The sequence below is a fragment of the Bubalus kerabau genome, chromosome 4, assembly GCF_029407905.1.
Source record: "Bubalus kerabau isolate K-KA32 ecotype Philippines breed swamp buffalo chromosome 4, PCC_UOA_SB_1v2, whole genome shotgun sequence".
NCBI classification, from domain to species: Eukaryota; Metazoa; Chordata; class Mammalia; order Artiodactyla; family Bovidae; genus Bubalus; species Bubalus kerabau.
In genome coordinates this window covers 39,712,339-39,732,780 of record NC_073627.1, presented here as the reverse complement: position 1 = coordinate 39,732,780, position 20,442 = coordinate 39,712,339, and the positions used below count along the sequence as shown (strand labels likewise).

Genomic DNA, 20,442 nt, shown 5'->3' with positions numbered 1-20,442 from the left:
GGAGTTGGTGATGGACAGGGAAGCCTGGCGTGCTGCAGTCCATGGGGTCGCAGAGAGTCGGGCACGACTGAGCGACTGGACTGAGGCAACACTGCAGGATGTGAGAGGGCCAAGGTGTCACCAACAGGCCCTAGAGGGGGGACTCGGGGGCTGCGAAGACCTTGGGAGCACCAGTTCTGCTGAGCCTCACGCTGATCCAGTTTTCTCTGGCCTCAGGGATGATGAGGGTCGAGGTTGGGTCTTGGGTCCTGTCCCTGGATTCCTCAGAAGGCAGGCTGGGGGCTTTCGGGGGACATGTCAGCTGCTTTCAGACCAAAACAGATGGGCCTGGAAGGTTGGTTCAGTCCAGCCCCCACCAGTTTCTCTTCTCTAATTCACAAGACAGCCCTCAACACCAGGAAAGTGGCTGAGGAGGGGGCAGAGTGGTAAGCGGCAGACCAGTGACCTGAAGGAGTAAGAAGCTCGAGACCCCAGGACGGGCAGACATTGGCCTGGTGTTGAGTCAGAAGCAGGTCCAGAGGCAGGCAAGGAGGAAGCCAGGCCCTGGAAAGGTAGCAGCCCTGTGATCAGACCACCTCTGCCATCCTCCCCTCAGGTCCTCCCCTCGGCTGGCAACACACACGCCCTGTGAACTATTAAGAGGTGAAGGAAGCCCGGGATGGGGTTGGGGTGTGTGTCTGGAGAGGAGGTGACTGGGGTGAGTGTGTGTGTGTGTGTGTGTGTGCATGCAAACCTCTGAGTGGCTGTGCACAGGAGGGACAGGCCCAGGGAGCAGGGTCTGAGGATAAGACCCCAGAGCACAGACCCAGGGGAGGGGCAGGAGGAGCTACTGGGAGGGGGGGGTGGGAGCTAAGAACCTTTCTGATTCCTTCCCACCCCAAGGCCTTGGGATTCTAGAAATTCCATCAGTACGGACTTGGTAGAAACTCCAAGCATCATCTTCATAAGCAAGGCAGAAGGAGGCAAAGAAAGGGAAAATAAGAAAAGCCCAAAAAAAAAAAAAAGAAAAGAAAAGCCCACACACAAGAGTACCTTTTTATATAGAATGTACAATATATTTCTCTTCATTTGCGTATTTTACCCACAACTTAACATCCTTTTTACAGGCTGAACTTACTCAGCTGATATAATCAAAATTCTTTCTTTCAACCAAATAAGAAAAATTCAAAATCGTAAACCCGTAAGAAAACAAATTAAAAACGATGATGAAAATAAGTCACTCCCCGTAAGGAACAGCGTCTGTCTGTACAATATACATGGTTTGGAACAGATTTCTTTATAGATTAGGCACATGTTTCCACAACACCTTCATTCCTGCCAGTCCCACCTCACTCCAGGCAGTCCCACCTCCTAGGAAGGGTCAGAGGGATGTCGGTCTGGATGGAAATCACTTTCGGATACTGCTGGCCCGGCTGCGGACCAGGGGAGTGGGCCTGGCTCAGCAGCGCCACCCAGTGGCTGGTAGCAGAGGCGATGGGAGGCAGGGCGCTGGGCCGAGCAGGGCACTGGCAGGAGAGCAGCAGTTGTGGGTGAAGGGAAAACCGAGGCTTATTCTATACAAACTGAATACACAGAGATCAGAATAGCAGGGGCGGTGTACAGAGAGAAGCTCTGAGGAGTCCAGCGTTTTATTTACACTTTTATCTCCCTAGTGGGAGGATGGAGGGCAAAGCCAATGGCTGCTGCCACGAGGGGTATGACCCCTGCAGCTGCTGCCAGTCTGGGAGGTTAGGGGGGGCATGGTGAGGGTAAGCAGTGAGTACACCATCTCTGCATCAGTGAGCCCGAGCCTATGGCAGGGACCTCTCCTCCAAAGCACGGTGATCTCTGTGATCCCCTTGTCACTGGGAGACAACCACCTGGGGCTGGGCGGTATGGCGCCTGGGGCCTTCTTTGGGGATGCCAGCAGAGCAAAAGGTGAGAAAGGGGTTTCTACCAAGCCAGCAGCGCTCATCCACTCACACCCCAACACCACGGGAGACCGGGCCAGGCCCAGGCTGTGCCCACGTCAGGGTCTTCTTGGGCTTTCGGTCACCAAGCCTCGGGTCCTGTTCTGTCTCTGCCTCTTGTGAATTCTCCCTTCCATAATGGCTCCACCTGCCGCTTGGGGCTGGGCCGAGAATCCAATCTAGGGCTGCAGAAGGTTGCAGCACCTCAGCTTCCTGACCCAGAAGGCGGAAGTGCTCCAGCAATAAGGGGATTCCAGGACCCGCAGCCTTGGGCTCTGCAGAGGGGGGCTTCCGGGGCCTTGGCATGCAGATCTGCTCAACCCCGCCTGGCTATGATGAGCCTTCCGTGGGTTTGGCCTTGTATGAGGGGCAACATGCTTGGGCCCAGATCCCCGCCCTTAAGTGGCAGCTGGCCCTATGGTTCTTCAAGTGACGAGTCCCACTGAGGCTTTGTCCGCGGCCCACTTGCCAACCCAGCCTCACACTCCAAAGCATGGCTTTGGAAAGAGGATAATCATCAGCACTTCAGGGCAAGACTACCACCACAGAAAGGAAAGTGGAAAACAGCATTCATTAGAACTGATGTAGTTATTGCTAGAGACAGGTGACAGCCGGATAACCATGGGAAGTCCCAGAGACGGACGTGATGGATTACTACGACCTTGGAGCAGAAATAGAATGGTGTAGTTTTTTCGTTTGTTTGACTTCTAAAGTAAGATCTCTGATAACACGTCGAGTCTTTGGGTACAGACGCTGAAGAGTGTTCTTCAAGACCTGCTCCTGCACACAAACCAGTGTGCCCCCTGAATGACCGATCTGCTGGCCATGCCCCCGAGGCCCTCTCAAGGGAGTCAGTGTGGTTCTCTCTAAAAACATGAGGTGGAACCTGAAACATGTGTTAAAACAACAACTAAAACAACGCGGCTGAGCTGGGAGCCGTGCACAGTGAACGTGCGTGGCGGCCTGCTGGCTGTTCCCAAGGGCACTTGTTCTCACCAAGGAGTTCTCTGGGACGGCCGAGGCTACGCAGAGACCAGCATGGCAGCAGGTCCTGTATTGAATGGTGGGGACCAGGTGGCGGCTGGGCTCTCACTGGTTTTGGTTTAGACGACCCGGTCTCAAGAAGCAAAAGCAAAAGAAGGGCTCCCAGGCCAGGCTGCTGTTGAAGGTCCTGCTGAGAAATGTGGGTCCGGGCAGACCCTGTCGTCCCCTGAAGGGCAAGTGCAGGCAGTTCCAGTTCAATGGAGACAGAGCCCTTCCCAGAGAGGCTGTGGCCTTGTCTTCAGGGGCTGTAGCCTCTGAACAACATTTCCAAAGGCTTGCAGCTGGCGCTTTCTGAATGATTTTGCATCACTCTGCTTATTCTCACATGCTATGGGACGTGCAGGTGCCTCTCTGTGACACAGGACATTCTCGGAGACGTGGCTGCTTGGCATTCTAGTGGGGGTGGAAGGGGGGAGCTCAAGGAGAGCCGGGCACCGATGCCACGGGAATCTTCCTGAATGAGTGCAGGCATCTGCTCTAAGATCCTCGTGGACAGATTAGCGAGTTCCATGCACACCACACCAAGGGCTAACACTCAACGTTCCAGAGGCGGGTGGCCTTGTTCGGGTAGTTGATGGCCAGGCTGATAGCAGCAATGTTCTGCAAAGCCTGTGGAGGGAGAGAGGCATTACCATGGTCGGGAAACTCGTCACCTTCTGGGTCATTAAGTGCTGATAGAACAAGACCGGCAGCTGAGCCCTGGAGGGGTGCAGGGGAGAGGCAGATGCAGGCCAGGTGTGGTACCCCTCACCTGGGGGGCCACAGTCTAGAGGGAAAGAAGCAGTGATCAAGACACATGGAAACTCCACAGGCAGGCAGAGTGCTCACTGCCCCAAGAGGGGAGCAGGGGCTGCGCTGGGGCTCAGAGGACACCTCGGGGGTGGGGGAGCTGGGAAAGCTCCAAGGAGGGGGACAGCAACACAGAAGTGTGGACAGGGAGAGACAGCCAGCGGCGGGGCCCCAGAGGCAGCGCTGGGAGGGCAGCCGCCCCGGAGCTAGGCCAGGGTTCGTCTCCAAGCCAAGGCAGCAGGAAGAAGGGGGCGCGGATGGGGAAGAAGGGGTGGAGGTCGGGAGAAGGAGCAGAGCACTGGTCCAGCAGGGTGAACTGGCTGGAGGGAAGCGAGGGGAGAACGAGGATTAGAGAAGAACACCAGGAGAGGCAGGGGGAGGAGCGCAAGGATGTTAAGCTTTCGGAGCCACGACCGTCCGATGTCAGGACTGCACCGTGTGCTGTGACTCCGCGGGCCGCAGTGGCAGCGCCGGCAGACAGCTGACAATTCACACAGACCCCTCTGTAGTGGACTGGGGGTGCCCACTTTTCTAAGCCGCACACTGACCCTTTCGTGAAGGAGGACGAACCTACAGTTTGAGAAAACCTGCTAGGAAGAGAGTGCAGGGCGCTGGCCGGGACTCCCAGCTGGATGGAGACCTCCTCGAGTGAGACCCCGGGCACACCTCTCCCCTCCTGGAGCCTCAGCGTCCCCATCTGTCCACTGTGGACGCAGACCGCACGCTCTACCATATCCAAGGACTCTGAGCCTGAGGGTCTCACCATGGAGTCTGGGGCCTGGGAGCTCCCGAGACCCTTCCAGAGGCTCTGCACGGTGAAAACCCTTCTCGCAATGATACCACGACACTATTCTGCTTTTCTCCCTTTCACACTCTCGCGAGCGTACAGCGGCGCGCTCCGCAGGTTCCTGTGTGGCAGCATAACCACCGGAAGCAGCAGCAGCTCCGCGAAGCCCGCTGTCTCCCATGAAGGCAGACACTGAAGGGAGCTGCAGACGGAACCCAGCGCTGCCCTTCTCCAAACGGTTTTGTCTTGAAAAATACAGTCGGTTTTCACAACTGTGATGCTAAATATAATGAGATGATTATTTTTAAAAATAAATCGACAAATAAGTGTTTAATATTTCAACTTCTAACTTAAATGTCTAAATTTAAAATATACTTTCTAACAGTATATATCAATCTCTATAATGCACGTAAACACAAGCTTTTGGGGATCCTCAGTAATTCAAAAGTGGAAAGGGGCCCTGAGGCCCAGCAGCTGTCAGAGGAGTTCTCCTACTAGGGAAGAAAGTTATATCCAAAAATATCTGAAATCTAACTCTATGGAAACTTTAGGGATTAGCCAAACTATAAATTTAAGGCACTGGTTGTTTTGGTTTCAAAGACACAAATTCTTGCTGGTGTCTCCTGACCCTACGGTTTACCGTGAACGACACTGATAAATGGGGCTCGGCTGCTGTCTGTGACACCAGCAGGAAGTGGCTGACTGGGAACAGAGCTCCGTGTAAACCTGGGGTGGAGCCTGCACCGGGGCGCGGTGGGGGGAGGGGGGGCGGCGGGCGGGGAGGAGGCAGTACCTGCGCGGCGCAGCGGAGAAGGTGGTCATCAGTGGTTAAGGCCAGCAGGTAGTCCTGCAGCAGGCCGAGCTCCTGCGGAGACAGCAGAGCGCAGCAGTCAGAGGCCACCTCCCGGGGATGACGCCCACCCACAACCCAGGACCACAGGAGCCTCGGTGGGACATGGCTGCTCGCTCTGCTGGGCACCTCACCGCCCACCTTCCTTGGGCGCCTCAGAAGGAGTGGGATGGGGGAAGCCACGTGTCCAGACTCATCTGCAGCCTCCTCACTATAAACCCAGGGGATAGGCTAGAGAGCTCTGAAAGCCCCTTTCAGCTCTCCTGGTCAATGAGTCTATTGTGCTGAGGTGGGGAAGAAAGGAGGAAGAAACAGCCCGTTGGTTTGTTTTCCCAAACTCATTGCTGTCAAGGGCTGTTTCCCTCTTTGGCATCAGGCCTGAGCAAACAATCTCAGGGTGGACCCGGCTCCCTGGGGTGGGGGAGGGGGGAACCCCGGGCACCCATCTCCCTGCAGTCCCATCTCCCTGTGCAGTTCTGCCAGGACCCCAGTGACATCCCGGGGCTCCCAGAGCGGGGCAGAAGCACAGACCCTCACCTGGGCGCGGTTCTCGGTGACAAAGAAGAGCTCGGTGAGTGCGCGATGCAGGGGCAGGAGGATGCCGGCCTGGGTCACGTCCTCAAACAGGCTGTACTCCATCTGGGTGAAGAGCTGCCACAGGGGCTTCAACAGCGTGAGGTCACAGAGGTCGCTGTGGGAGGAGGGGCGCAGTTTCCTGGGGTCATGCCCGCCGACATCAGACAGACAGAACTGCAGCTCCAAGGCTCCTTGCCACCCTGACATCTAGTAAAGTCAGGCCAAGCCAGTCCCAATCACCCGCCCCCACCCCCTGCTGCTGCTAAGTCAATTCAGTCGTGTCCGACTCTTAGCGACCCCATGGACTGCAGCCCACCAGGCTCCTCCGTCCATGGGATTTTCCAGGCAAGAGTACTGGAGTGGGTTGCTATTGCCTTCTCCCCCCACCCCCTAAGCAGCCACAAATAGTTGCCAATGGCAAATAAGAAAACGGGCAGAATCTCAACTTCAAACCAGAACTCCAGGGACAAGGAGACCCTCCAGCACATTCACACAAATCAACTTTATGGATCTTTAAATATGGTTGTTAAGAACTTCAATGACAGCAAAAAAAAAAAAACCCTCCAGATAAATGTTAAGTAGAAAAGACCAAGGTACGCAACATAAAATTGCAAAAAAATTTTAAAATGCACGTGTAGTGTTGTGTGACCATATTAAAAAAATCATAAACAAACACACCAAAAATCTTATCAGTGGCTGTCCCTGTCAGTTTTCTAGATTTTCTATAATGTTCAGTTTTAAATAATCAGAAAGGAAAAAAATATCTGATTTAAAAGATAATGGCAACCATTGTTATGATCTTAAGCTCATAAAACAAGAAATATGCTTATAAAGTTGCTCAGGACAGAAATCTTTCTATGTAAAGCAGAGTCCTCCTCACTAGACAGATGCCTCTTGAGACTGCACTGATGTTTTTTACTCAGAGGAAGGCTGTACTTTAACTCCAGTTCAAAGTCCTTCCGAGGACACACATTATGATTTCTTGGACATGATTTTATACATTTATAATCTACAATGTTGCCTTTTCTTTTTAATATATGATTTTTAAAAGACTCCTGATTATACATTTAAGTGTGATCCTGGAGCAAATCACTCTCTCCCAGAGGAATACGACTTCATAAAGTAAACCAATGGGAAAAAGTGGTTTGATTTAAAGAGATGGCTTCACAGTTGAGTTTTCAGGACAGCACTGGAGCGGGAAGGAAAAGGTGCCTGCAAACTCATGCCTGCGGCAGAACTCAGGCTGTCATTCTATGGCCACCCGGCCCCTGGCGGCTGCCTTTCCCCTCTGCCCGCTCCAATCTCGGCCCCTGGGATCAAAGGGCTGAGGGAGTGTCCTTACGGGAAGGAGGGTTGGCGATGGCCAGCACACTGCAGAAATGTACCCACAATGCAGCCAGGAAGGGCCCTCCTGTCTGATGACAGGAGAGATGGGACACATGCTTCATACACATCACACTGTACTCAAAAATCAACTCAAAAATGGATTAAAGCCTTGGAGGTAAGACCTGAAACTGTAAAACTCCTAGAAGACATACGCTGTAAGCTCCTTGACATTGGTTTTGGCAATGATTTTTTTTTTTTGGATTTGACATCAAAAGCAAAAATAAACAAGTGGGACTACATCAAACTAAAAGGGCTTCTTCACAGCAAGGAAAACAATCAACAGAGTGAAAAGGCATCCTATGGGCCAGGAGAAAGTATTTGCAAGTCATATATCTGACAAGCAGTTAATATCCAAAATACACAAGGAACTCATTCAACTCAATAGCAAAAAAGAAAAAAGAAAAAAATAGGCAAAGGACCTAAAGAGACGTCTTTCCGAAGAAAGCATACAGATGGCCAGCAGGAACATGACAAGGTGCTCGATATCACTAACCGTCGGGGAAATGCAAATCAAAACCACAGTGCGGCATCACCTCACCTGTGTTAGGACGGCTTCCACCCAAAAGATAAGAGACAACAAAAGCCAGCGAGGAGGAGGAGCAAAAGGAGAACGCTTGTACACTGGTGGTGGGAATGTAAATTGGTACAATTTGAAAAACAGTATGGAGGTCCCTCAAGAAACTCAAGGACTACCAGATGATCCAGCCATACCACCTCTGAGTATATCCAAAATAAATGAAATCACGGTCTCAGAGATTATCAGTACGCCAATGTTCATTGCAGCATTATTCCTAATAGCCACATGTCTGGAAATAATGTCTCCTGACGGATGAATGGATAAAGAAAATGTGGTGTGTACATACACAATGAAATATAATTGAGCTATGAGAAAGAAGGAAATCCTGTTATCTCCAACAACATAGATGAACCTGGAGGGCATTACGTCAAATGAAATAAGCTAGATAAAGGAAAACAAATATCGCATGGTATCGCTTTTATGTGGAATCCAAAACCAGTCAAAGCTGTAGAAACAGAGAGTTAGAGTGGTGGTTGCCAGGGGCTGGGACATGTGGGAAACAGGGAAAGGCTGGTAGAAGGGTAGACACTTTTAGTTGTAAGACGAATGAAGTCTGAGGATCTATTATACAACCTGGTGACTGTAGCTGAGAATAGTATAACACCATAACACAGGAGAGAAATTTGCTGAGAAGCACACTGCAGACAGAGGGTAAAATTTAAGTGTTCTCACATACCACAAAGAAGGTACATATGTAAGGTGACGGATGTTAGTTAACTTGACTGTGGGAATCCTTTCACAACGTATTGATATAAAGAATATCAAGTCATCATATTCTACACTTTTAAAACACTACAATTTCAATTGTCAATTACACTTCAGTAAAGCTGGGGAGTGGGAGGAAAAACTAAACTAAGTCGAAAATTTACATGGACACGCAGGGTCAAGTAGCATCTTCAAGCCAATCTTGAAGATGAAGAACCAGGTTGAAGGCTTTATACTGCCAGACATGTAAATTTGCTGTAAAACTATAATATATAAGACAGTGTGATACTGGCACAAAGATAACCAAAAAGACCACTGGAACACAAGCAATCAGGGATGGATCCGTGTGTACAAGGACACTTTTCGGTGACAAAGGCACTGGAGAGTGTGAGGGGAAAGATGGGCTTTAGAGTCAAATGGAGATCCATACAAGAAAAAAAAGAGAAAAAAAAGTGTGTAAGAGAAGCTTAATTCTATCCTTCAGTGCATATCCTTTAGTGCATATTCTATGCACTAAAATTCATTCCATGTGGATTGTTGATCTCAATATAGAAGAAAAAATAATTAAGCTTCACCTTCATGACCCCAAGGTCAAGTGAGGCAAAAATTTCCTAAACAGGACAATGAAAGCTCTGTCATAAAGGAAAGACGTGAACTGGAAGACACTAAAAGCAAAAACTTCTTTTCATCAAAGACACCATTAACAGGGTGAATGGCAAGCCCCGAAGTGGGGGAGATATTTGCAATACAGATACCCAGCTAAGGAATCGAATCCGGAAGGCAGCTTACCTGTGGGTACAGCATCGCACGATCCTCAGGAGCAGGTGGATGGCTTTCAACCGTTGATGACCAGTCTGGCGACAGGCCACACCCACCAGCCATTCCCAAATTTTGGCCAACGGGAGGTGTGGCACAACTCTTTCTTCTGACAGCATCTGCTTCAAGATCTCGAATCCTGGCAACCCCCACAAAACAGATATTTTAAAAAAGACATAAACTGCTCAAGTTTTAATAAATAGGATGAAACCACTATGATCATTTCAATTTTGCCTAAAATTATGCCTTATGGAAAAGCAACATGGGAACATTTTCAGTTCTTCCTTTTTTGCAAAATATCCTGGTGAATTCTAAGAGAACCAGCATCTTTGCCTGGTCCTGACAGGTAGCTCCTCTTTCTGGCTGTAGAGAAGTTACAACCTCCCAATTCTAGTACATTCACAAGTGACACGTGTGGGGCTTGTCAGAAAAATTCTTTGAAGTCTCGCAGAAAGGTATCCGCTTTGATTTTAGCGAAGACCAGTGACTGGACAGCACCGACACCCACAGGGTGCCCCGGGTAGGGACAGCATGCGAATGGCGGGGCCAGCACACGCACCTGTCTGGAATCGCCCCAGGTGTCCGGCCGTCACGGTGAATCTGTAGCCCCACTCAGTGTTGCTCATGTCAGAGGTGAAGCGGTAATACAGAGTGTCTCCTGGGCACACAAGAAGCACAGACAGGTCAGGACACTGCAGACAGGGGAAGGCCCGTGAGGACTTCCCACTAAACAGATAAAGCCCAGTTCCAAATCCTTCAACAATCTCCCTTCTCAGTACTTAGCATTAAGAGTCTGTATTATTTGGTATTTCTTTACTACCTGGAAGCTCAAAATCTTTCCACTTCTGTTGAGACCCACTGAAATTGTGTCGGTCTTGCTGGAAGTCACTGCTGCTGGACATGGCTAGCTCGTCACAGCCTTCCTCTGTGTTGCACTGAGGGTCGAATTTGATTGAGAGGTAGATGGCACCAGGAATGTGAACTTTGTCCTAGGAGGGGACACAAGGACACGCCGTCGTCATTGGTCCCTGGACAGTTCCTGAGGGCTTCCTCACGCCATGTTCTGCAGTCAGAACTCTGCCTGAAGAAGCCAGGGCCTCTGCCTCCAGGAGCTCTGGGCCCGGCTGGGCAGGGAGGATGCACATGGGCTGCCAACACGGCAGGAAAAACACTGTGCAGCCTGGGGCACAGCTCGAAGGAGGGAAGGCAAGGGCAGAAAAACATCCCAGGGAAGGGATGCCCCGGTTGCTGTGTAGACTGAGGATGGGAGAGGACTGTCAGGGAGGAAGGAATGGAGCCAGCGGCGAGACACGAGCATGTGGGGATGCGTTTCAGGCAAAGGAGACAGCACCGGAAAGCCCGAAGTGTCCAGGGGACAGCAGTGAGCTTGGGGCGTCTGAGGTAATGGGTGAGCTTCGCATGCGCACGTGCTAAGGAGATGCGGAGGGGGTGGCGTGACCCTGCAGAGGCTGGGAGGGACAGATGGAAAAGGAAGACCGTGTGTGCTAAAATGAAGCACCGAGACTTGTCTGGACAGCAGGGGGCGCCCCAGGAAGGCAGTAAGCAGGAGAAAGCCTGGTTTAGGTTTGTGCTGTACCAGGATCACTGCACGGAGAAGGCAATGGCACCCCACTCCAGTACTCTTGCCTGGAAAATCCCATAGACGGAGGAGCCTGGAAGGCTGCAGTCCATGGGGTCGCTAAGAGTCGGGCACGACTGAGCGACTTCACTTTCACTTTTCACTTTCATGCTTTGGAGAAGGAAATGGCAACCCACTCCAATGTTCTTGCCTGGAGAATCCCAGGGATGGGGGAGCCTGGTGGGCTGCTGTCTCTGGGGTCGCACAGAGTCAGACACGACTGAAGTGACTTAGCAATTATCAAGGATCACTGCCAGCTAGGGTGTGGCAAGGCCAGGGCTGGGGCAGGCCAGCACTTGGGGAGGAGACAGGAACAGCCAGAGGGACCCAGAGAAGGGGAGGGGTCAGGGCAGTGGAAAAGGTAAGGCGATCCCTCTGAGGTAGAACGCAGTGGCTCACTAGGTGTGTTTACAGGGCAGGACAGTGCAGGGGTGGAGAGTGGGGACAGAGTCCAGGAACTGGGGGAGAAGAGGCTAAGAAGGTAGAGAGTGAGGAGCTTTACATTCTGTAAAACAAACTCTCAGCTGTCAACAAGCACATTCTAGATGAGTCTCTCTGTCACCCAACTACTCAGAACGACAGCTCCCATATTTTGAAAGGAGCTGATGAGACACAAGCAGCACCAAGCCTATGAGGACCACTAAGGCCACCCCCCCTTCTGCCTCATTCAAAGCCCTACCTCTCCCTCTCCAGGTACAGAGTTAAGGATAAAACAGATGAGGTCTTTCAGTTCTGGGTAATTAAACAAAGGGGAGGGAGTCCCCCAGGTGTGGCTGGGTCATCAGAAGGATAGAGTGAGGATGGAATCCAGACCCACACTCAAAGTCTCTGCCAGAGACATGGAGGTCTCAGTCCAAGGAGCTCACTGCAGGACAAGTCATCTCTCCTCCAGCGTGGGGGGCCCCCTGGTTTTCACAACAAGGTCAGGAGAAGAGAGGACTAGTTTGTACAGAATCCTGGGATTGGCTTTAGGGAGGCAGATGGCTGCTGAGACTAAGGGAGCCCTTTCTAGGCCACGTCTGTCGGGTTAGGGGAAAGAACCACAGTGGGAGGTGATGAGATTCGTGCCACTCGGCAACCCTTGTGGGTCCTGCCAGTCTCATGCCCTGACACTGGGCGAGGCTGGCTGACCCTGGCTCATACCTCGAAGTTGGTGTTGTTGTTATATGGGTGTTTCGACTCCCGCACTTGCACCTCCATTCCTGGTTCCTCCATGAACTGGCAGGCAGCCAGGGCCATGGTTCCCAGCATGCTCTCCCGGCAGCCTTGAAGCACCTTCTGCAGGATCTGATGGGAAACAGGCAGAGAACATGGCAAGATGATGGAGTTCAGCTGGAGACCGTGCCTAGGGCTCCTGAGCTCTGCCCTGTGGGTCCCCCCAATTCTAGACAGCAGGAGGTAGAAGAGATGCTTCCAGCCCTGTGAAAGTCTGCTAAGCCAGCACCACTTTGAAAGGCTCAGCTGAAGATTTGATTTTACAAACAAAAGATAGTCACCACCTGAAAACTTGAAATATAAATTAGAGCACTGGACTGAAGAGAATGCATAGACTCTGTAAGATCCCATGTCTGTCGCCCAGAGGCTGGGAGCCTGGGCAAGCCTCCTGGGTTTGATTTCTTCACCAATAAAATTCTCCCTGGGTCATGATGTAACACAGGTGTAAGTGCTGGCAGAGTGTCTGACCTGGAGCAGATGCACTAGAAATGATGGTTTAAAACAGAGACGTAAACCCTCCTGGAAGGTTTCCTGTTTATGGGAAAAGGCTGTCACAGTCGTAACTAACCCTGTCCCCTGGACTTCATGCTGTGTGAGACCCCAGGGGCATGAGAAGAGACAGGCCAGCAAGGAGAGCTGGACTTCGAAGTCTGAAACAAAAAAGGAAGACTGCAAGGGTGGGATTCGTGAGATCGTTATTTCAAATACTCTCTGAGCATCCAGTCTGCCTGGGCCATGAGCTTGGCTCCAGGCCAAGACTTGGGAGACTTCAACTGTGACCCAAGTCGGCTTTTGTCGGGGTCACACCTATCAAGGGGCTGAACAGCCACACAGGTAGCCTCACTCCAGGAAGGCACTCCCTAGAGGAAGGCTGTTCAAACGCCCACAGGGGGCTTGGGGTGGGGGGCAGAGAGGAGGAGGGAGCGGGGTTAGTGCCCAGCCCAGCTGCCTGGTTACCTTCTCCCATTGGTGCCTGTCCTCCAGCTGCATGAACATGTCCAGAATGTAGGTCATGTGGGCTGGGCCGCTCAGTTCCAGGATGTCCTCGCTCACCGGCACGTGCCCAGGCCACTCGGCAAGCAAGGACGCCAGCACATGGCGGGCATACAGGACGGCTGTGGCCTCGTTCACGCGGAAGAGGTAGTCCCGGACGGCCCTCTTGCTCTTGCAGTTGAGCTCCTTGTGCAGCAGGGCGGCGCTCTTGCTGCGCCGCTGCTTGGCGTAGCTCTGCTGCAGCTCGCTTTCGGTGCTGGAGATCAGCTTCTGGGTCACAGGGTTCGACTCGACGGTGGCCTGCTCGCAGCGGACAGGCCTGGACTGCAAGCCCAGAGACCAAGTCACCGAGGCCTGGTCATCTCACCACTGGGGTGTGGGGCGGGGGCAAGTAGACACCCTCCTTCCCAGGGGTAGGGGTCGGTGGGGGGGCCCACGTACCAGGCAGGGCAGGATGATCATGTCTGTATCTACGGCCTTGGCACTCTGCTCGTCCAGTCTCAGACTCCGGCTGGGCTGCCACCGCTGAGCCAGGGTCCGGATCCTTTCGTCCGTGGTGAGCTCGTCCCCGTCAAACCTGAAGAGAAGGAAGGAGCACAAAGCTGGACATCTGTGTTCCAGAGAGGTGAGAGTTTAACCTTCAGTGAAACTTGCAGAAATGCTGATCAGAGTTATTTTCCTGGTACTAAGGAATTAGGTAGTACGGTCTACACTTCCAACACCAGACTCACAGCGCTAACCTACCCAAACAGGCATGCCCAGATGCCTGCAATGGAGATGGAAACCGTCCTTTAGGATCCATTCTCCCTTTCATTTAGAAACAAAGTTCCCTGAAGTTTTAGCAAGATACACAATCACCTGGGTGGAGACATGGGTCCCAGTCCTCCCAGCAACTGGATACAGCAATGTAACTGGGGTCATGCCAATGGGAGGCCAGGGAGGTGATGTGTGCCACGTTTGGGGCCTGCCCTCAAGCAGCTGGGTTAAGGAGGCGCTCCATTCCCCACCTTCCCCCTTTCCTCTGGGCTGGAACTAAGAGCGGGTGTGGGAGAGCCTGCCCTGATGCTACAGAGGAGGACGGCAGCCATGGGGACACAGGCTCACTTGGGAAGCCAACGACCCACCCACCCTGGGCTGCTGTCTACCTCTGGACTGTGGCGGGGCAGGACAACAAATTTCTGAGCCCTAACTGAGGTAATCCTGCTTCATTTCACAAAGGATTTGAGGTTGTAGATAAGAAATACATATGGGAAAGTAGAAATACGAAATAACAAAAGAAAATTAAATTGGAATTGGAACTAAATTAGAATAAGAAGTCAAAACCAGGATGTGGGGAATGGAAGAGGAGATCAGATGCAGAAACATAAAATTCTCCATAAAGTCAAGAGCTAGGCTCAAGAACTAGCTCTGAACTTCCTGGCCAAGATGAAGGGTATATTGTTATAAGATACCTTTCATTAATACACCCTTGAGGAAAAAACAAGAAAATAATGTATACAAGTGGAAAAATAAAACCCAAAGAATACTTTGACCAGAATGTACCAGAAGTTCCTGTTCTACACTGCTTGCTCTCTGGATTGATACAGGAGAGAAACCTTGGTGTCTATGTCAATCTCTGCATTCATAACTAGTTTACTCTAAGAGGCAGACTGCGAATATGAAGTTCTTCCTAAAGGAACACACAACTCAAAGACAAGCCATGCCACATGGCACTTTATGAAGACCCGAAAACCAGTTCTCCAGCTGCTCCTGGCCTCTCAGATCTTGTCAGCAGGAGGTAGACAGAGTCCCACCCTCACTTGTTCCCTTGCTCCTTATACTTTGGCTGCGTCCTTACCTCTTCTGAACCTCCAGGAAGAAAGAGTCGGTTCTCTTCATCTGCAGTTCGTATATGGCCCGGAGGATGTGCAGAGGGGCGTTAAGGGCATCATGAGCCATCTAGAGGCCACGAGGAAGAAGCAGAAGAGAGAAAATTTGAAGTGCTTTAACACATTACTGATAACCTGAACTCAAAAGTGATAAAACAATTATTTTCTACAGTTACTACAAGTTATAATCTAAGAACAACACATCACTTAATTTAAGAACATCACACTTCATGCATATAAGATTATAAGCTCCAAAATATGGATTATAAAATCTGTATTACTATTATAAATTCAAAGGAAAATCTCCTAGTTCTGAAGTCCGTGTTTTTGGTAGTTTACTTTTATTTGTGCCATAGTTATCTGTGATTGTGCACTGCATTTGTTAAAGATTATATAGATGAGGGGGTACAGCATGTTATTTTAAAAAAGGAAGAACCAAAAAGCTAATAAAGATGATAATTAGAAAAAAAATTATACCAACAAAATGTAATGCTAGTAGTCAATAATTACTCACCAAATGGTATTTATTCATTGCTAGCTTTCCTGCAGTAGCTGCCTTGCCCCTCAAGTATGAAAACTGGCACATAAATCTAAGAACTAGACTTTCTTTTGATGTTTTTGAAAAGCTGTATTTGCTTTTCTTACATCCGCCCCATAGTCTCTGTTTACTCTTCACATAGTTAGAGCCTTTGAAGTCCAAGCCTCTGCCCATTTTAACATCATTTTGAGGAAGAGTGGATTATCCAGGGAAAGTAAGGATGTACTTGAGAAACTATGAGGACAGATTGTCACTGGGGGCTTATGGGTGGGCCTGACATTACACGTCAAACTTTACATATAAGTGTTTGCACACGTAGTTTATGGGAGAAACGATCTAAAGTTTTTGGGTCCACAACTCCCAAACATCAAGAACTACTGTTGAAAGGGCTTTTCCCTCCTTGTAGGTCAGTTCCGTACAATATAGACTGAGTTTCCCAGAAGTGCATTCACAGGACATCAGCCTGAAGCATTTCCACGTGGAGGCTAAAACTCAGTCCAAGCCAAAGAGAATCCATTCCTGAGTCCCTTCTTCACACCACACCATGACCTCGGAACATACCAAGAAACATATCCTGGTGGGCTCATCCAGGCTCTCGAGAGGGTCTAGCTTTTTCTGCTCTTGGTCACCAGGGCTGCTGACCGACCGCTCCACCTCCTCCTCCTGGTCCCCTCGCTCATCCAGCTCCAGCTCTCCATGCTCAGCCAAAGTGTTGATCTCCTTTTTTGAGGAGTACAGCATGATGGACAAAATCTAGACAGAACAAAAATCAGGCAGGGCAGGAACCTGAGTATTTAGTGTGTGAGAAGACATTTAACCCTCAAAGGGTAGAAAATATTTGACTTGACTCTTTAAAAGACATCAGAATTTACAGAAAGAGTGTAAAATTAGGACTTCCTGGTGGTACAGTGGATAGGAATCTGCCTGCCAATGCAGAGGACAAAGGTTCAATTCCTGGTCCGGGGAGATCCCACATGCTGCACAGCAACTAAGCCTGTGCACCACAACTACGAGCCCATGCACCTACAGCCCGTGCTCCGCAAAAAGAGAAGCCAATGAAATGAGAAGCCTGCGCACCCAACAAAGAGTAGCCCCCCTCTCACCACAGCTAGAGAAAGCCCCAGAACAGCCACAAAGACCCACCACATCCAAAAAAAGTAATTTAAAAAAGTGTATTGATTAGTGGATATGGAAGCATGTTCAATTGTACTTGTAACCAAAGATATGCTAATTAAAACTGCGAGGGACCTTTGTGTTTATTAACTTTGCCGCTGACAGCGTGAGTTGGTATCACCCTTTTAGAATGCATTTTGGTGAAATGTAAAGACCTATACAAATGTTCATAACCTTTGATTCCGAAACTCATCTTTTAGGAATAATGTAAAATGTGTAAAAAGTTATACTCATGATATAGTCAATGAAGCATTTAATAATGGCAAAAACTGAAATCCAACTTTATGGATCATATGCAGCCGTTAGAAATGGAGGTTATGAAAACTACCCAACAACTTAGAAAAATGGCCATCATAAGACTTCAATTTATTTCAGTAATGTGCTCCACTATACAATCCAAATCTATGTATGCCATACAGACACAGAAGGAAAAAAATCAGAAAAGGGAAATACATGAAATACTAATAGTAGATGTGCCTGGGAGGGTGAAATTTGGAGTTTTTCTTTCTTTTCTACTTTTCAAATTTTCTACACATAAAAAAATGTAAATTTTTGAATGCAAAAAATTTTAATTACCAATTTTTTCTATTTTAATTTAGAATTTTTTCTATTTTGCTCTATTTCCTAAACAGTAAGAGCGCAAATGCTCACCAGGTTATCCCTGAATATGTTTCAGCATATTTTCCTAAAACCTAATCAAATCCTCTTGTGACAACTGAGAGCTGTTTCCTGGACTTCAGGCCTCTGTGTGACTGAGAATGGTCAGCCAAGCACCTCCCATACAGCAGCAGCCTTCCCTACCCTGAAGCTGGGACTTGGCACAGAAATACCCCAGGGAACCACAGTAATTCCACTAAGAAAAATCTAAGGCTTATGGGGAAAAGCAATAAAATGAATATTATCAACTGAAATCCTACATAAAATAAACATAAGTGGAGGACAAATTTAGAAACTGATTTTAGCTCAAAGCAACTTTAAGGGGAAATTCAAGGGCAGATTTATTACCATGATATAATGGTCACCCGTGTGTTTCCACAAATTACTTCTCTTCCAATATTCTTTGGACAAACATCAAATTCATTTTCCCTGACAGGGGAGGACAGGTGTCATAATCTCTATTTCCAAAAGGGAAGACAAATATAAGACAGTGTTTTAACAACTGCACCGGATGAGAGTGCAGAGGGCAGTCCCAGCTGTGACTGGCTGGCTGTTCTAACTCCCAGGCCTGTAAATCTGCAGCAGGAAGCGGTAGCAGGAGTCACCCTCGTCCCTTACTTCCAGGTCCCGGAGGAGCCATGTTTTACTGAAGCCAGTCCCTTTGCTGCACTTTTTCACCAGCAGCTTCAGCAAATCTGTCTGCAGGAAGGTAGCATGCGTCTCTTCAAAACCATGAACCTGCCAAACAGAAAAAGAATGATTTGCAATTGCCTCAGAGTGAAGAAAGTCAAGGGTCACTCAGGGAGAAGCAGGCCCCTATCTGAGCCCAGTCTTAGCTCTTGGCCCAAGCCCACCTTCTGGTGAAGATTCCAGAGTCAGCAGGAAAGATGAAACTCTGAACCTGAGTCATAACCTAAGTCTGTCCACTCTCTAATTCATTCACTTGACAAGTATCTCTGAAGCCTCGTACATTGTACGTGCTGAGTCCTATGCCAAGGTCCTGCTCTCTACCTCCCCAAAGCCTCCCACTGTCCTGCAGACTGAAGTCTGAGTCCCTGTTCCTGGCTGACAAGGCCCCTGCAGGCTCCCTGCCTGCCTCTGTGTCTCCTCTCCTCCTTAGCACTGTCCCAAAGCCCTGAGGTGTTCCTTCTGCTCCCTGACAACCAGGCCTGCTCCTGTGCCTGGAGTTTTGCTCTCTCCCAGCATGCAATACTCTGCCCAGACTCTTATCTACCACCTCAGATTTCACCTCTTCAGGAAGCCTCTTTCTGACTCCTGTGGTTGTCCTTGCAGGCTCCTTGGTGTCTCCCTCACAGTTAGGGCTGAAAGCTCCATGACAGCAGGGACCTTCTTTCTAGTTCAACACTACGTAATCAGTTCCATCTGGCACCTGGTGCTCAACGAATATTTACGGAATCAAGGATCCAAAGGCATAAATGGTCTCTGCCCTCAGGGAGTTTATTTTCCCAAACCTACTATAATGCAAAACCACTAATACAATAGATTGTGATAAATGCCATGAAGTCAACAAACAGCAGATGTGTGGTCTCAAGCCTAAAACTGTAAATTCTCAGGGCTGGGCCAGAGCTGAAACGCCACCTAGACCAGCCTCCCTGTGGTGGTGGAGTCCTTTCATGTCCTCCTTGCCAGTGCTGCCCGACTCATGGCACTCGTAAAACTTCCAGAGGAAATCCTTCTTCTTTGGCTAGTTCTGTTGGGAAGGTCATCCTTAAAGTGATCCCTCCCTCGCTCCCGATGCCCCTCAAGTAGTAGAAGAATCATGTTCCCCACAAGTCAAGGCTTCCCATCTCCATGTCAGTTACTGCTCAGCTCTTCAACTTGTCTGCCTTCTCTCACCCCAAATGCCAAACTGACTGCTTAAAGATCCCATAAGATGTTAGTCCCCTTTTTTCTCCCTATGATGAACCAGAGGGAGCTGTGGTTCAGAGGTAAGTGAGAAACTGTTGTCAGTTTTTCTTCTCATCTTCCAAGGTTATGTGCCCATAAGGTAGTAGTACCTGGTTCCATGAGGCAGGACTGAAAAATTACAGAGAACAAACTACTGGGAAAATTCTGTTTCTTCCTTAATAATATCCTTGTTCAAGGCCCCAGTCATTTCTAAAAATAATCAAGATCCTATGATTAACTATTCACTGAAATCAGATACTTCCTTCTAGTTAATACCCTGCAGGTGTTAGATCACAGCCAGACTGATTAGCAAATGGAAGAAACTCAACATTACCTTTAGTGTTTTATATAATCCTTTGAGGGCCAGGGACAGGACCCAAGTTGCTTCCACTGCCTCGGGACAATGGCTGTCCATGCTGGTTTGCAGAAGGTGACTGGCAATAAAGGCAAAGTGCTGAGAGTACTGGCTTAACTGGGCCTGGGAGTCACTGCCTTCCTGTCCCCCTCCTTTCTGGACCAGCTGGTAGTCCTTCACTGAAGGATCAAGAGAAAAATCTTAGATGTAGCCAGAGAAAAGAGACACATTTTGTTTATTAATATTTTGGCTATACCATTTATAGGATCCTAGTTCTCTGACCAGGGATTGAACCCAAGTCCACGGTAGGGAAAGCCCCAAGTCCCAACCACTGGATCGCCAGGGAATTCCCCAAGAGACACATTTTGAAGAGTAACAGAGAATGATGGCTGACTTCACAGCAGAAACTATGAAAGCCAGAAGAAAATGGATCAAGATCTTTAAAATATGCTAAGAAAAAACTCTCAGCCCACAATTTTCTACCCAGCAAAATTGTCTTTCAAAGATGAAGTCAAATCACTGATTTAGACTTCCACCTTAAGAAACCAGAAAAATAAAAAAAGAGCAAATTAAACTCAAAGCAGAAATAAATAAATAAATAAATAATGGAAAGATAG

The 20,442-nt window shown here is 49.3% G+C and overlaps 1 protein-coding gene across 2 annotated transcripts in view; it reads right to left on the bottom strand.

Annotated features, from left to right (window-relative positions):
* Positions 1-1,029: 1,029 nt before the first annotated feature.
* Positions 1,030-20,442, bottom strand: part of ZZEF1 (zinc finger ZZ-type and EF-hand domain containing 1) — a 94,896-nt gene continuing 75,483 nt past the window's right edge. For both annotated transcript variants that reach the window (XM_055576869.1, XM_055576870.1), the window contains exons 43-55: positions 19,805-20,004; positions 18,181-18,300; positions 16,294-16,485; positions 15,164-15,264; positions 13,768-13,903; positions 13,291-13,650; positions 12,262-12,405; positions 10,300-10,468; positions 10,039-10,137; positions 9,453-9,618; positions 5,957-6,110; positions 5,363-5,434; positions 1,030-3,602 (exon numbers count right to left, since the gene is read on the bottom strand). In XM_055576869.1, coding sequence (XP_055432844.1) covers positions 3,522-3,602; positions 5,363-5,434; positions 5,957-6,110; positions 9,453-9,618; positions 10,039-10,137; positions 10,300-10,468; positions 12,262-12,405; positions 13,291-13,650; positions 13,768-13,903; positions 15,164-15,264; positions 16,294-16,485; positions 18,181-18,300; positions 19,805-20,004 — 1,994 coding nt within the window. In that variant the 3' untranslated portion in view covers positions 1,030-3,521. The remainder of the gene's footprint in view (positions 3,603-5,362; positions 5,435-5,956; positions 6,111-9,452; positions 9,619-10,038; positions 10,138-10,299; positions 10,469-12,261; positions 12,406-13,290; positions 13,651-13,767; positions 13,904-15,163; positions 15,265-16,293; positions 16,486-18,180; positions 18,301-19,804; positions 20,005-20,442) is intronic.